Source organism: Poromitra crassiceps (genome assembly GCF_964638095.1).
Source record: "Poromitra crassiceps genome assembly, chromosome: 9".
NCBI classification, from domain to species: Eukaryota; Metazoa; Chordata; class Actinopteri; order Beryciformes; family Melamphaidae; genus Poromitra; species Poromitra crassiceps.
The window spans coordinates 27,232,125-27,249,275 of record NC_139630.1 but is presented as its reverse complement, the minus strand read 5'-3'; the positions used below and the strand labels follow the sequence as shown (position 1 = coordinate 27,249,275).

Genomic DNA, 17,151 nt, shown 5'->3' with positions numbered 1-17,151 from the left:
TCCATCCCCTGGACCAGATGGAGAGAGCAAGGCGAAGGCAAAGAAAGAGGAGGGGAAAGGAAAGAAGAAGAAGAAGAGAAAGGGCAGTGACGATGAGCCTCACGATGAGGCCCTGGATGACACTGATGACGGCGACTACGAGGGCATAGGGGTGGACTACATGTCCGACGAAAGCAGGTCAGATTCAATGCATTCTTATACACACACACTCATACACACCTTATGGACACGTCACACATGTATAAAATATTTGTTATGCCTCCGCAGGTGATAGATGTGGCTGCCTGTAAGCATTATGTTTTCAGGTTGTACGTCCCATGCTCGTTAACACAATATCTCAGGAACACCTTGAGGGAATTTGTTCAAATTTGGCTGAAACATCCACTTGGACTCAAGGATGAACTGATTAGATTTTGGTGGTCAAAGTTCAAGGTCATTGTGCCTTGAGGGGCGTGGTGAGGGAAAGGGGTGGGGCTAGAGAAAAATGGGTCAGAAAATGGATAGGAAGGTCTTAAGGTGCGTTCACACCGACCTATTAAAGTTTTTCGCTGGCATCGAGTTTACATACAAAGAGTGATTGAGCGTATATTCGCCCGGGAGAAAAATCGCTGGGCGACAGAGACAGAGCGATAGGGCGAAAATTCGCTCGTCGCCCCAGATTAACTATCCCAACTCGAGCGAAATTACGCTGGCAAAAGTCGCTTGCTGCTCAACGCTGATTGGCTGCCGTGTGAGTCAAGGATCACACTGGCTTGGAACAAACCGCTGGTTTATTAGTGTGGCAACAAATCGCATTGACAGGCTGACAGCTGACATGAATCAGAATCACTTTTATTGCCACAGTATGCAAGTTACATATGAGGAATTTGTCTTAGTGTCTGTTTGCAGCGTAGCGGTCACATCAATATACAGAGATAAGAAGTAGGAAGATAACTAAAGACAATCACAAAGTTGCAAGTGCGATCAAATCGAGTAAATATATACAATATGTACATGAGTGGTGAAGTGTTCTCTGGATGATAAATATGAATTTGCGTTGAATTTACATGAGATTTACAGACTGAGTTAAATAGACGTTAAATAGGCAGTGGATTTTGTGGAGTCTCGGTAACCTACTGCTTGACAGGTGAGAGCAGGAGGACAACCAGCCACCACAGTGACGTCAGAGCCGGGGAATCCCGACAGAAACGGTGTCTAGGCCGCGTCATCAACAACAGGTACTTCCCCAATTTCATGTTGAATCAGTGGGACCGCTGACAGCCGGGCGCGCTTAGGAGCAGAGCGCACGGCTGGAGCGGATCCCCCAATTAAGGGCCATAGAAAACCAGACACCGCTCTGAACCTCACTGTGTGGCTGGTTTTCCTCCAGAAGGAAGCTCCTTGCTGTCGGGCGGTAAGTACATTTCCCGATCCTCTCCCTAAACATTCGCATGTGATTATATTGCTGTTACCTGACCCAGACTCTCTCCTCTCGTTCCCAGGCACGATATTGGAGCAATTAAAAATGAGGAAGTGAGGCCGGGCTACGTGGTGGGGAGAACACCCCTACGGAGCCGCAGGCTAACCCTGGCCGAATGAGTTATAGTTCCCTGATGTCCCCGAGAAGGGATGAACTTTCTTTTTGAGTTAATAAAACAACGCATATTGCGTTTAAAACCTGCTTTTGACTACTGACTTGAATCAGAGTTCCCACAATTTACATGAATTTACAGTCGGAGTTAAATAAGAGTTTACATTAAATGTACATGAAATTTACAGGCTAAGTCAAATAGGCATCAAATGTGCAGGGAATCTACATGAATTTACAGTCCCAGTTAAACAGGAGTTTAGGAGGAGGTAGTGAGTTTGTGTGTGCGGGGGCGGGTGGTTGGTGAGGTCCTTGGCGGAAGGGGTTTCCGGGCCTTGTTGGTGAGGCTGATGGCGGTTGGGAAGAAGCTGGTCTTGTGGCGGGTGGTTCTGGTCTTGGCAGACCTCAGTCTCTTGCCGTGGGGGAGTGTCTTAAAGAGTTTGTGGCCAGGGTGGGAGGGGTCAGCCATGATCTTGCGAGACCTCTTCAGTGTCCTGACTGCATGCAGGTCCTGGAGGGATGGCAGGTTGCATCCGATTATCCTCTCAGCGCAGCGGATGATGCGCTGAAGTCTGTTAGTGTCTTTGAGAGTGGCAGCAGCATACCAGACGGTGATGGAGGAGGTGAGGATGGACTCAACGATGGAGGTGTAGAAGTGCACCATCGTGGCCTTTGGCATGAAGTGAAGTCTGTACTACCGGTATAGATACGCAAGCTCGCGTTATGAGCACGCTGATAGGCTTAGTTTGTAAACAACTACAGTGGCTCGTAGTGGAAAAACATCATGATATTACCTTTTCATCCTGTCTAACGTTAGCCAGATGTCCGTCAATTCTTGTGCCTGTTGACGAGCGATTTAAACACAGCGACAGAGCGATTCCAAAGGGTTGAATCGAGCGACAGGGAGAAAAATAAATATCTCGGTGTGAACAAAGCTTTACAGAGTCGGGGTTTGAGGGGTGGGTAGGGGGAGTGGCTCGGGGATGTGGGTTGTGGGAAGGGGGCGGGGCTAGGGATATGAAGGTCGTAGAGATTCGGGATTTGAGGGGTGGGTTAGAGGGAGTGGCTAGGGGTATGTGGGTGGATATGGTTAGAACCATTTTCCATGTTGAAAACGATTAGCCATGTTGTTGAGGTACCCCCAAACATTGCCTAATGCCTCAAATACACTACCCAATTCTGACCAACTCTGAACATCTTTCACAGATTTTGAAAGACTGGGGAGTTTACACTACAAGACTTTTTCATTAAGATTTTTTATCACGACTGAACAACTGATTGAAATACACTATACGACTCAGACCGCCTGGAAATCACTGTTTGAAATACACTAGCCGATTGTCTCCATGACGACTCTCTCCAACTGAACATCACCTCACCAAAACTCTCGCGAGAGCGAGAGTTAAGCCATCCCGCTGTCAGGACTGCTCTGTGCTCATCTGCGACACACAGTTAGATTTTAGTTTTAAAATGCAGTTCTCGGCTTACTACCACAGCTTATCGCCTAGTGATAAGCAATGTTATGCATCGAAATTAACGTTGGTTAATGGGATATGTCTTACAGACCCATACGCACTGGCGCTGTCAATTGGCCAAGCCTAGTGGCCAGCAATACATATCGTGCATTCAGGGCCGTAACCAGGGTTCCGAAATAGGGGAGGTCCCTTTTTTAGCCATATTTAGAGTAATATATCATTTTAAATCAACATTAGGATTATACTGTTGTGATGTCATTATTCAGTATATTCTCTTTCATGTCACCACCTGCTCAGCTCTCCTGTCAACATAATTGTAACTAACAAACACAAACTGTTTTAGCCAAATTCATATCAAAATGACACCTACAAACACAGGTACACAACCCAAGCCGTACACAACACACAAAGTCATCATCGATAATAATAAAAAACATACAGAGGGACATTTATTTATTCCTGATAGGAACGATTGAAAAATAAAATAAAATATATTATGTTGTTTTTAACTTTACACCACCTCTTTTTGTTACTTATTGGGTCATGAAACTGAAACCATGCATATAGCCACCTGCATACCTGACTTCGGGAGCTTGGCAATTGTCACACAGGTAACATTACTTAAGAGACAGACTAGACACTTACTTTCTTGGTTGTTGCTAAAAAATCTGTCAGTGTCACTCACTGTCTGTCGTTCACTCGCTCACTGTCTCGCAGCTCGCTCACCTTCAATTATCTCGCCAGGCAGACAGACAGTCATCACTCACCACCATGCTGCTGCTCTCTCGGAATCAAGTTACCGCGGACGCGGCGTCAGATGACTTCCTGCCTGACCTGCCTTTCGTTTCAAAATAAAAGCGATCCCGTGTTTTTCATGCTTTTCCATGCAGATTGTTTTATAAAAATAAAAATAAATTCTCTGAAATATTAGGGGAGGTCCGGACCTCCCCGTCCTCATAGCTAGTTACGGCCATGCGTGCATTCCTTTATAACTGGGGATAGCGTAGATAATTATTCTGTAACTTGCAAAGATATATTGTTATGTTGATAATGCACACAACTCAATAATGACATTATGTAACATTACTTGGTCGTTAACTAACCGAGCGATGTGGCTGAGCAGCCTACAGCTTCAGGCAGCTTACCTGATTATGAAGAGCACTACAAAGTCGGGCATTTTTAATGATGTCCTCGTTCCAATCAGTTCAACTCAATAATGACATTATTTAACGTTACTTGGTTGTTAAAGCAGCTACGAGCAACTTTTTCGATTGTTATTAAACAGTATAAATTTAATATCAATGCATCACATCTTACCTCTAATAGTCGACGAGACCAAAGCCGTGTGTATCTGAGATTGCTCCCTTAGGTGATTATTAAGTCTATAGTCTGTCTAAACTCGCGCCAACAGGGGGCTCTCTAGAGCGACCGGACCGGGTAACCCGGAAGTGAAACGCGGAAGTGAAACAAGGAAGTGAAACGCAGCTGCCTTCCAACGCCGTTTGCGCTGCCTAGCAACATAACATAAACAATGTGAACGCCACGCATACTCGCGGGAACATCTCTCGTTATATTCTAACAGGTTTTTGGAAGTTATTTTGTGGTTATGGCCGAAGTGGCTGCTGCAAACCGTTTCATTTCACTTCCTGATCTGCCCTGGCTACAGACACACTAACACTGGCCGATTCACTCGGGGTTCAAGCGAGACTACTCTGCGTTGCTCTCGTCGACTATTAGAGGTAAGATGTGATGCATTGATATTAAATTTATACTGTTTAATAACAATCGAAAAAGTTGCTCGTAGCTGCTTTAACTAACCGAGCGATGTGGCTGTTACTAGCAGCCTACTACAGCTTCTGATATTAAATGAGCGAGCACTGCAAAGTCGGGCATTTTTAACGATTTCCTCTTTCGGCTTGCAACCAAAGACACCTACGGTTAGCATTAAAAGCAGTATGAGTTGACGGGATTCGGTAAAACTTTAGTCCTTGCTTTGTTGATAGTGTAACAGACTATTCAGTGTTGTGTTGTGTTCTATTGCGTGTGTGCGAGGCTGTGTATGTTCCCTCGAGTTGCGTAGAACAGGATATGTGGGGAGAAGCTTGTTATAACCTTACAGCCTGGCTCAATCGTTTATTATTTTATTAACCAAGTGTGAATAGGCGGACCCGAATACTCTGCTACAATAGCTTTCCGATTCTGGCATCGCACTGCACAACACGAAGACATGTCTTGCGCGAATAGTTTTCGGGCCACTGGAAAACTACTTGACAGGGCTGCGCGGAGTCCTTTTTTTATTCACCTTTTGTGTACCGCCCATGGTACCGCCCTCCTCTGTTTTCATTGGCTGTTGATGGAACATTGAGTTGAGTCCAGTTGGGTTGAGTCGGTGGAGCAGTATACACTATGCGATATCAGCGGCTGGATTTCAAACATGTTTGAAATAATCGTGTGGCTCCGACTGGCGTCATCTGGCAGTTTACACTAGATGATTAGAAATCTGCACCCAGTTTACACTAACCGATTTCGGTGCTAATTGGTGCTAAGACTGCAGACAACTGGCCACATCTGGGGACAACTAGAGCCAACTAGAGCCAACTAGAGCCATCTGAGCCCAACTGGAAATCCTATGTAAAATCCTAGAAAATGTCTTGTAGTGTAATATATAAACTTTATTTCTTAATCTCAGCTTAAAGTGCCATAAGGCTGAAACACCACTGTGCTGTGGGCTTCAAGGTATTTGTGCTTGTATGAATCTGGACAGACATGGATGTATGCAACTTGACTTGTTGCTGGAGGCATACAACAGTGAGGCGGTTATTTCTATTTATTTTTTTAACGCCTATCTTATGACATGCACAGCTTTGCACACATTAAATGTTGTCCCCAATTTCAGTTCAGAGGAGGAGCCAGAGAAAGGAAAGCCCAGCAGCAAAGGAGATGACTACCCCAAAGGTCAGAGAACATAAGCAAATATAGATCATATAAAGTATTAATACATCAGCAATTTTAGCACCCATTAATTGTAATCAAATTGTCTTTAGACAGTGATGCCACTGTATCATGGGTTGGTTAAGGATTCAATAAATCACACGGATGTGAACCCATTTACACTGCAAGTGGGTCTGTTTTCACCAGCAAAGTCCTCCCTTTTTGGATCGATGACATTGCTATCTCATAATTGCTAAGAATTCTCTAAGGTGATGAATATTATGAGAATGCACATTGCCTATGTTTTTACCTCACCAAAAAGTGTGTAGACATGTATGTAGTTTGTTTTTTACTTTTGGCACTTTAAATGAATGATTGCCAACTACACTGATTTCCTTCTAAAACATTTGTCCCTTGTTTGTAGGAATTGATGAGGCATCTGAATGTGAGTTAGAGAGCGAGGAGGAGAAACAGAATGAGGACAAAGCAAAAGAGAAGGAAGATGAAGGAAAGAAGACCTCAGTCCAAACGGAGAAGAAGAAAAAGGGTACAACATAAATCTAGGACAGATGACAACTTGACAAAATACATATTTGAGTGAGAACCTAATTAATATGAGCAGTGTTGTTAATGATGCCTGATGCTTCAGCTGAATCTGTGTTGAGTTGTGTGGACTTGTGTGTCGCAGACAGCAGCGGAGAATCAGACAGCTCGGACGACAGCGACATCGAAGGAGAGGCAGTCTCTGCTTTGTTCATGGTGGTAAGAGTGAGTGAGTGTGTGTATGACTGGATATGGACGCATGCTATAGTATAGTAGTGTTTTCTTATTCAAAAACCTGCATTACCTGACCAGCTTTACCGTTTGTGTTCTTGCATCATTGGCTTCCACTGTTGATTATTTGCATAATTTCACATTGATGAATAATAAAATAATCGTTAGCCCATATTAACAATTTTGCATTTGAGTTCTGTCAGAAAAGGTTTTCTTTCTCTGCCGTTGTTACATGTACAACTTGCACGTAGGTGTGGATAACCAGGATGGGTGTGTTCAATATGTAACAAATTAATCTTCATTGGCTGTTGCATGTGCTGAAAATAAGACATCGCTAATGTAGTTCTGTCACAGTAATCTCATGATCTCTAATTTTCTCAATTCTATCTCGTTCACGTGGTGTGCCTTTCACCCGCCCCGCCCCCCAACTAACTCCTCTTTGTTTCTCTTCTTCTTTGGAAGACCAATTTAAAAACACTGAGGGCACGAACAACAATGAAATCCTTTTGTATTTCAATCCGTGGGGTGAAGCTCTGGAACAGTATGGATGCTGTGCTCAAATAATGTTTAAGCGTGAACCATTTCAAAAAAATATATAAGGAACATTTATTTAAAAGGTACAAGTTGTGTATATGAAGCGATTAATAGCATGGTATGATTATTTATATTGTATATATATTATAATATGCACTATTAGTTAATTGTATTGTACATAATATTACTCTGTAAATACGCAAATTGGTATACATATTATTAATGGTATATTATATTTAACATATTAATAATTAATAATTTATTCACTAGAACTATAAATTATATTTATTATACAAGGTATGAATGTATTTGTATATATATATTTCTATATATGTGTGTATGAACATATATGGTTTATTGAGAATGTAAATAGTATAAAAGTGGAAGAATGTGAACTGTGGACTGGGGGTAGGACTAAATTTTAGTGTACTTCATCCTACTCCTTTTCGGACCTCGTTGCTGTCACGTATTCTGATTATTATTGTTTATTTTATTTTTTATTTTTTTCGTCTTCTTTTCTTTCTTTTTTTCACTTATAAATATATATAAATTGTAACATTGATACTACTTGTGTATATATATATATTACTATTTCTTTTTTTTGAAAGTCCGAAATAAAGCTTTCATTCATTCATTCATTCATTCATTCATTCATTCATTCATTCTCTTTCAGAAGAAGCGCACGCCTCCGAAGCGTGGAGGGGGGCGTGGCTCCGGTGGCAGCTCCAGGATTGGCAGTCGTCCCGGGACACCGTCCATAGACTCCGCCTCCACCTCCAGTACACTCCGTGCTGCCGCCAGCAAGCTGGAGCAAGGTGTTCGCACATACACGCCCACACCAAATGATACAATCTACTCCATAGCCAATTTGTGAATGAAAGACACTTGACAGATGTTTTGATTCTTAATCGGAGTATGAAAATGCCAAAGGTGAGCTGAAATCCCTCCCTCCCTTGGCTACAGGTAAGAGGCAGCCCCCGGGCCCTGTCACTGACTCACCGGCTGCCAAAAGGCTGAAGATGGAGCCCAGCAGTCAGAGCCCCGCCCCCTCTGGAAAGAGCACACCCCAGCCCCCATCAGGCAAATCCACCCCCAGCTCCAGGTACACAAGCTAAACAATCTTTCCTAATGTCTCCAAGCATTATAGCGATATTAATTCTCAGCAATTTACAGACTGAGATGACTGAATAATATTAAAAGTTGCAAATGCTGACATTAAAAGACAAAAAGGAGCTTTCATTTAGATGTAAAAATGCTACTCTGCTTCTCCTCTGCCCCTCAAAATCGTCTCTTCACCATCCATGTACCCCACAGTGATGTGCAGCTGACAGAGGACGCAGTCCGGCGCTACCTGATCCGCAAACCCATGACCACCAAAGACCTGCTGAAGAAGTTCCAGACCAAGCGCACAGGCTTGAGCAGCGAGCAGACGGTCAACGTGCTGGCGCAGATCCTGAAGCGCCTTAATCCTGAGCGCAAGGATGTCAATGACAAAATGCACTTCTACCTCACTGAGTGACCAAAGGACACTGGGGGGTGGAGGGGTGGTAGGAAAATGTAGTGGTGAGGGGCTGACTGTGATGTATTTGAAACTAACGATAAAATAAGACAAAATAGTAAAAAAAAAATGGGGGAGGCAAGACCCAGTAAGTAAGACCTGTGGTTATTTGAAGGCTTATAAGTTGTTTTTCTTTGCTAGACACTTTTTCAATCAAATCTAAAATGTGCTACTGTGTCCAGTTGTTCTTGGTATCACATAGGTGGTGCTAACTTACCCAATACTATTACTAATACTAATACTAATACTACTGTTCAGATTCAAACCTCTCTTTTTCATTGTCTATGAGCTTCTGCAAAGCCTGATAGTTCTCATTATAAAAATGGATAGTTCTGATTTTTAGAACCTGAGACCTATTTGCTAATTTACCAATGATGATGATTGGTAGATTCCTTTCTCAGCACAAGCCATGCTGCAAGCTGACTGTTTCAGTGAGCCTCAGTCAGCTTGCACAGACAGACAGATGAGACATGTTTGTGAGGAAAGCCACTACACCCAGCACACAGTGTTCAGGTGACAGTGACAGCAGCTTTTCAGCCAGTAAATGGGCTGAAGTCATTTAGTTCCCTGTGGATGCTCGCTTTTGCTACTGGAACCTTTCACCACTCATGTCACCAGGGTGGGAATTTCTTTTTGTCATTTTAGGGGCGTGGCCATCTGGCCTTCGGTGTCGCACATTTTTTTAGTGCACAAGATTCAATAGAGCAATGTCAATAGAGTCTATTGACATCGTGTGGAGCGATTTCTCTGAAATGTGTGTTAAAATGAGCCAATGACACATCCTTTGCATAGGGCAGGCTAATTAAACCGAGATCACTGACGCTTTTAAAGCAACTGACAGTAGCAGGCTGGTAGCAGGGCACTAGCTGCCAAGGTGGCCTTAGGGATCTCAGGGCATCACGGCCAGAGGGAGGGGCAATGGCGGCCGTGGCCTCCAAGTAATTCCCACGCTGCATGTCACCCTTCTAGAAAGTAGACTTATTTTTGTCTCTAGATGTTTAGAAATCCATGGTTTGTTTGTTGTTTTGTTATTTTTCTAAATTGTTATTTTGAAAGATCTTGTCATATTTTGTGGGAACTGCCACATCTTTGCATGAGGATAAATCACTACAGGCAGTGTCACCAACATCATCAATAGAGTCAGTAGATACAGTATGTGTGACTTCCCTGGGTAGATAGAAGAGTCGCAATGACACAGTTCTAGTTGTAGCACACAGATGCAGTACTGTACCAGAGAATAGATGAACTGTCTTCTAGGAGAACCAGAGCCCCACACATTCACAGCAGTCCCATCCTCTATGAGCGAGACAGGGGAAAAGAAGACATAGCATGTTACTGTGTGTGTTATGTGTTTGTGCTCATTCAGTGCATGTTCAAACATATGGGCACGCATGGGTCTGAGATACTCACGTTTGGCTGTGTACGTCTTGTTCACGAGTGCTGACAGCACATGGCCATTTTCTATGTTGAAGTTGTCGTGAGGGCCAAACACGTTAGTCGGGATGACGGCCGCACACACACACACACACACACACACACGCGCGCGCGCGCGCAGAATACATTGGTATGTGACTTTACTATTGATTCAAAATTCCTTGGCAATGCTCATTTTAATGCATTTTAATTATTTAATTGGAACACTGATCCAACTGCCCACTAGGAGATTGCCATATAGGACTGGTCTGTTAAGAGTAACAACAGAGCAGCAGACAGTATGCGCCTGACTCAGTGAATTACAAATCATTGTGGTTGTTTTCACGGTCACAGATTAGCTGAGAGAGACCACAACCAAAAGTTAAATAAAATATAAGATTGTTTGAGCATACTTCTGCGGGCTTTGCTTCTTCAGTCTTTTTGTTGAGGATGAATGCGTGTATCTGTGAGAGTTGGGGATTACAGCAAACGTTAAATCCCCACCCTTTCCAAAATAAGAAATTAATGTTTCTCTGAATTCCATATCACCCAGATCATTACTGTCGAGGTACAATGTGTGTGGTCAGTGTGTGGTCCAAAACCTGAGAGACCTGGTAAAAAGTAATCATCTATAAAGCTGAACAGTCACATGACCGTAACACTTTACAATAACGTACACAAATACTGTAGTAGTTACTAGTAAACTAATCATTAACTAATAGTTAATGAGTAGCTAAGGAATAATTTGTCATTAGTCAATCACTAGTTAATCATAGTTAATGAGTAGGTAGTCATTAGTTAATGATTAGTAAATGTCAGCTCGTGAATATAGTAGTTAATCATTAGTTACTGATTAGTCGGTCAGTTCGATGAGTAGAGTAGTTAATCGTTCGTTAATGGTTAATAAATGTCAATGCGTGAATATATTAGTTAATCATTAGTTAATCATTAGTTAAGGTCACATTGTGAGTATAGTAGTTAATCATTAGTTCATGATTAGTTGTTAGTTCCTTAGTAGAGAACTTGCAAAGTTCCAAATCGACAAGACTCTGATGAAATTGTTTTATAGTGCCTACATCGAGTCAGTAATTTCCTTCTCCATTGCCTGTTGGTATGGTAACCTGTGCATCAAGGATAAGAATTCCCTCAGCAAAATCGTGAAGGTGGCCTCTAAAGTAGCCGGCATCCATCTGGACAGCCTCGACCATGTCTTTAATAGACAAGTACTTAAGAAGGCTTTGTCCATCCGTTCAGATGCAGCCCACCCTCTAAGCTCGGAGTACAGGCTCCTTCCTTCTGGCCGTCGACTGTGTGCCCCACGGGCCACAAAAAATAGGCACAAGTTTTCTTTCGTCCCTGTCTCTATTCGAGCATTGAACGCTGCTGAGGGAAGGTAAAGATGTTTTAGTGTTTATTATGTTTTTATTGTTTTATTATCGGCCTCCGCCGCTGTTTGTATTGTTTTATTGTTTCTATTGATTTTATGGTTTCTATTGTTTTATTGTTTTTATTGTTTTTTATTACTGATTTATCTTTCCATTTCTTTGTGCACTTTACTGGCCATTTGTGCACTTTACTTTTTGCTACCTCATTTACCGGTCGCTGCGTGTCTGCACTTTATTGATCGCTGTGCACTTTAATGCTACCTTGCACATTATCGGTCACTGGGTGTCACAATCAAGGTCCTTGATGTTTTACTTTGATTTTTATTTATTCTTAACTACATGCATGTAACTTGTTAACATGCCACTTGTGTTCTTGTCTGTGTTGTTATTTGTATGCCTATATCTGCTGCAACTCAATTTGCCCTTTGGGACACTAATAAACTTGAACTTGAACTTGAGTAATTACTCATTAGTTAATGGTTAGTCAATGGTCAGTTTGTGAGTATATAGTTAATTGTTAGTTACTCATTACTTAATTATTACCTGTCCATTAGGCACTCTTTTTATGTACCCTATTGTAAAGTGGTGCATCATACTCAGTAGTTTATGAATACTGAATTATTATCTGTCTATTAGTTAGTCTTTTTGTGTACCCTATTGTAAAGTGGTGCATCATACTCAGTAGTTTATGAATACTGAATTATTATCTGTCTATTAGTTAGTCTTTTTGTGTACCCTATTGTAAAGTGGTGCATCATAGTCAGTAGTTTATGAGTACTGAATCATTGTTACTCTTTTTGTGTAGCCTACCCTAATATAAAGTGAAATATATCCTTATCAAATAAACACTCCCTCCAGGTGAGATTTGAACCCTCAGGCCCAAGATTGTTCCATTGTAAGTCTGGTTCTCTACCATCTGAGCTAACCAGCCTGTTGCTTGCTAGAGCCATACTATCGATATGTAGAGCCGGAGACCAAGTATTATAGTTTTGAAGGTATATTCCACCCAAATACTACTAAGGTATATTCTGTGCTTTAAAACACAAGTACTTAGACATAAGTAGTATTTGGCTGAAACATACCTAAGTACTTGGACATTAAGTAGTATTTGGATGGAATATATCTTAAAAACTATAAGTACTTGAACAGAAAGTAGTATGTGGATAGAACATAATACTTAGTCTCTGACTCTACAGACCCCTAGTACAGGGCCGCGGGAAGTAGGGGTGCTGCAGGTGCTGCAGCACCCCCTTGATTAAAAAAATAAAAATAAATTACAAATGTAATTAAAGATATTTTGCAGTGCATGTTCCTTTCTTGTTTAAGAATGTTTCGGGAAATGATTGCATTATTGATATACTGAAAATGTATTGAAATAGAATTATCAACAATAACAATCAAGGAAGTTACATGCTTGTAGGCTAGAGAAGAAGAAGTGCGCATGCATGCACATGTTGTGTTGAACCAACCAACAACCAATATGAATTGTTTAATCTGGCAATAAAGAAATGTGAACTTGACATGCTATTTTAATAGCCTACTCAAAAATGCACCTCCCACTATACAGCAAAGAGAGGAATCAATGTTTCTTGATATATGCCATTCAGATCAGAATAATTAGTCTAGTCATTAAGTTTGCTGATAATATTTCTATCATGTAAAGTCTGTGTCATGTTAACTGGTGTATTCAGAGCAAATAGGGAGATATAGAGCATTATCATCATGCTATATATCTCCCTCTTTGCTCTGAATGAGTGAGAAAAGGAGAAAATACTGAATAATTACCTCACAACAGTATCCTAATGTTAATTTAAAATCAGATATTCCTCTAAATATGGCAAAAAAATGTAAAAAACAACAACATAAAACTTCCTGCTTAAAGTGACTTCCAGTGGCCCTGCCCTAGTATGGCTCTACCAAATAACAGGCTGGTTAGCTCAGATGGTAGAGAACCAGACTTACGGGCTAGGCTAGCTAAAATAAATGTTTGTGCTCCTACAGCTTAATGACAATCTTAGCTGCTGAAAACTGACTGTAATAGGGTACCTCACCTGTGCGTAATGCTCCCTGCGTCACACAGCATGCGCTTCATATCATCCTAAACCAATCTATTATCCATCTGATCATGATCTTCAAATACATAACACATTTTCTAATAAAAATGAGCTAATGTTCCCTAAATGATCAATGAAAAAATCCTGTATAGGCTATTCCTGATTATTTCACTGAAGAGAACACTGCATGGCTGCGTTGGTCCCATTTCTAATTATGGCGGGTCCAATCTGTTCAATTAGGCTATCTATCATGCTGCGTGTGGATCCAGAGAAAACCCATGATCAGCAGTGATCACTTGATGCACACGTGGAGAGAAAGGGCGCACAGCGCAGACCTTGCCGGTTTGTGATGCTCGAGTCGGATTCTGATCCGCTCCCAAATGAAGATATCACCTTATTATTTGCCCATGCAAGGACGCTTCTGCATGACGTCATTTCGTAATCGTCTTTCCGGTTTTAAACACGGAAGTAGAGTACGCCTACCGCAGTCATTTAGACTTGCCAAAAAGCCAATGTAGGCTATACTCTGTGTGCCTGTCTGCCTGCCTTTTATTACAAGGATTTTTCTTTCAATTTTTCTTATGTAAACATGACAATTTTATTTAAAAAATCTCAATTCAGTAGTCTACATATTTTATTCAGTGTCAATGGTAATGGTAGCCTACATATTGGTCACATTGGCTGTTTGTTTTCTTGATACTTTATGGAATATTTTAAAAGGTTTGTGTTTTCTGCCAGATATATACCGGTATTACTCTATTTTTTCTCTCTTTGATCTCATGATGTTTTTTGTGAAGCTTATTTCTAAATGTATTTGAGGCAGGCATTCTTCAACTTTGTACAGCCTATTACCTCCAGGGATCCTTTCCTCCCTAAGACCAATTGGAGACAGTCTGGTCCTAGACTGATTGTTATTCAACATATGGATATTTTCCCCTATATATAGCCTTTAGATTGCCTACAGTGACCCTCACCTTATTTAAAAATGTATGTCTAAAATGTTTGGTAATATACTTTCTAATTATTTTGTATTTTCTATGCATCATTTAGCGGCTATGCCTTTTGGAAATGATAATTGTCTTGTGACAGGTATGCAATAGCTTTCTTAATGTGGGGAGTTTTGATTGGCTGTGATAGTACAGCCACTCCTTACTTAAGAGGGCTTCACTTGTATGTAACCTTTTTTTTTAAGGTCAGAGACCGAAATGTCATACAACATACAGCCTTTATTAGAAATTTAGGCAGTGTGTGGAACTCTTTTTTTAGCCCTATGCACCTGTCCCAGAGAAGAGATTAGTGGCATTTTCTTTCTTCTTTATTCAAGGTTTTGATCTTAAAGGGACATCTCACCTTAAAATCCAAAATACATATTTTTCCTCTCGCCTGTAGTGCCATTTGTCCATCGATATTGTTTTAGGATAGTTGCCTGAGTTTTGGAGATATCGGCCGCAGAGATATCTGCCTTCTCTTGAATACAATGGAACTGGATGGCACTCGGCTTGTAGTGCTCGAAGCAACAAAAAATGCATTTGAAAAACAGCATCGTCTCTTTCCAGAAAGCATGACCCGGTTAGTAAAAAATAATCCACAGACTTTGTTGTGAGCAGTTTCATGAAGGAACTATTTTCTTTTGCAGTCCCACATAGGAATTAGCCAGCAGTGTTAGATAATGTCATCATTCCTACTATGATGTCATAGATCACTGATGATGTCATAACACAAGGTGATGTCATATTCGGGACCTATAAAGGTTTGCTCTGCAAGTCCTCTGCAGTTGTTCATAGATTCATATCACGACAACTTTCAATCATGAGAGACTTGTAAGACATTTTAACAATCTTTATTGAATCAGAATAGATAGTTTGAGTATGGCGTATGACTCCATGATATGACGCTCCTCTTGCTATGAGAGAGGGGGGCGTCAGTGCTGTATGAGATAGAAAATCCCCGACTCCATGATGTGACGCTCCTCTTGCTATGAGAGAGGGGGGCGTCAGTGCTGTATGAGATAGAAAATCCCCCCTAAGGGGATTTGTTTCCAACAGGAGTCATGACATTGGTGGTGATCTGGGGAGGTGGTGGGGTGAAGCTTTTGCTCTGGAGATGCTGGATGAATGCGGGATGCTGGCACGAGGTGAGTGATGACTGCACAAGTGTGATTTAAGCTGTGGTGATGGGGCTTTATATAGTACCAGGAGAAGGGCATTTATGATGTAATAACTGATGTAATTTATGATGTCATAACTGATGTCATTTGGGAGAAGGGCATTTATGATGTCATAACTGATGTCATTTGGGCAACTGACGTCGTCATAGAGAAGGTGACGTCGGAGATGGTGACGTCATTTAGTGATGTCATTTGGGCCGAGGGGTATGACAGCATGGGGTGTCTACCTATGCCTTTTGGTCTTCCATGATTGAAATTCAGTCTAAGACTACACTTCAATCATGAGAGACTTGTAAGACATTTTAACAATCTTTATTGAATCAGAATAGACAGTTTGAGTATGGCGTATGACTCCATGATGTGACGCTCCTCTTGCTATGAGAGAGGGGGGCGTCAGTGCTGTATGAGATAGAAAATCCCCCAAAGGAATTTAAAGTTTTTAGGAACTGGGAAAGTTCCTAAACAGGGGGGGTCATGGAGCTCGCCTGGGGTATGCTTTAGTCAGGTCATGGGCTGACGGGGAGATTTATGCATGCCGGGAGATGAGGGGCTGACTGGGGTTTTTAGGCAATGGCAGGGATGCATGGGAGTGGACGTGGGGGTCATGGAGCTTGCCTGGGGTATGCTTTAGTCAGGTCATGGGCTGACAGGGGGAGAGTATGCATGCCGGGAGATGAGGGGCTGACTGGGGTTTTTAGGCAATGGCAGGGATGCATGGGAGTGGATGTAGATAGCCCGGGCATGGGCGCATTTAATGAGAAATGGGAGAGTTTTGATCACCACCAACGAAGTGCTTGCTTCCTCTTTAGTCATGGAAGGAGGGATATTTGGGCTGATAGTATGGCGTCTTGCTCTGGTTGGATGTAGGATGCATAGGCTGATGAGGACCAGCGACCCAGTTGTTGAAGGGAGGCGGAGGATACCCCCTGCATGGCTGCTGATGTGGCTGCCCCGATCCTGAACGAGTGGCTGGAATAGTTCTCTGCAGGTATGTTTGCATTTCTGGAGTGTTGTCTTGAAGTGATGGATGAACCAGGATCTCGTCATGTGATGCTGGGGAGAAATGAGGAAAAGGGGGGCCAAGGCACTATCGGGTACATTTCATATAATGCGGAGGACTGATCCAAGCCGGCAAACTGCTGCGGCCAAGTGCCAGCGAACCAGTGGCCTTGGTAGACCCCCCCAAAACCCACTGATGGGGCTGCATCTGTGAAAAGTTTTAAGTCGTCGGCAGACGAGACGATTTCGTCATAGAAAAATGAGATTCCGTTTCCAACTTTCTAACAGGTGAGC

General features: G+C 42.0%; 1 protein-coding gene across 1 annotated transcript in view; it reads left to right on the top strand.

Annotated features, from left to right (window-relative positions):
• LOC310782230 (general transcription factor IIF subunit 1-like) overlaps positions 1-8,800 on the top strand; it is a gene marked incomplete at both ends in the record, with an annotated part of 32,026 nt that extends 23,226 nt beyond the window's left edge. Inside the window, 7 exons of the mRNA XM_083642913.1 lie at positions 18-177; positions 5,939-5,997; positions 6,398-6,520; positions 6,662-6,735; positions 7,955-8,096; positions 8,245-8,383; positions 8,596-8,800. Coding sequence (XP_083499039.1) covers positions 18-177; positions 5,939-5,997; positions 6,398-6,520; positions 6,662-6,735; positions 7,955-8,096; positions 8,245-8,383; positions 8,596-8,800 — 902 coding nt within the window. The remainder of the gene's footprint in view (positions 1-17; positions 178-5,938; positions 5,998-6,397; positions 6,521-6,661; positions 6,736-7,954; positions 8,097-8,244; positions 8,384-8,595) is intronic.
• Positions 8,801-17,151: the final 8,351 nt, after the last annotated feature.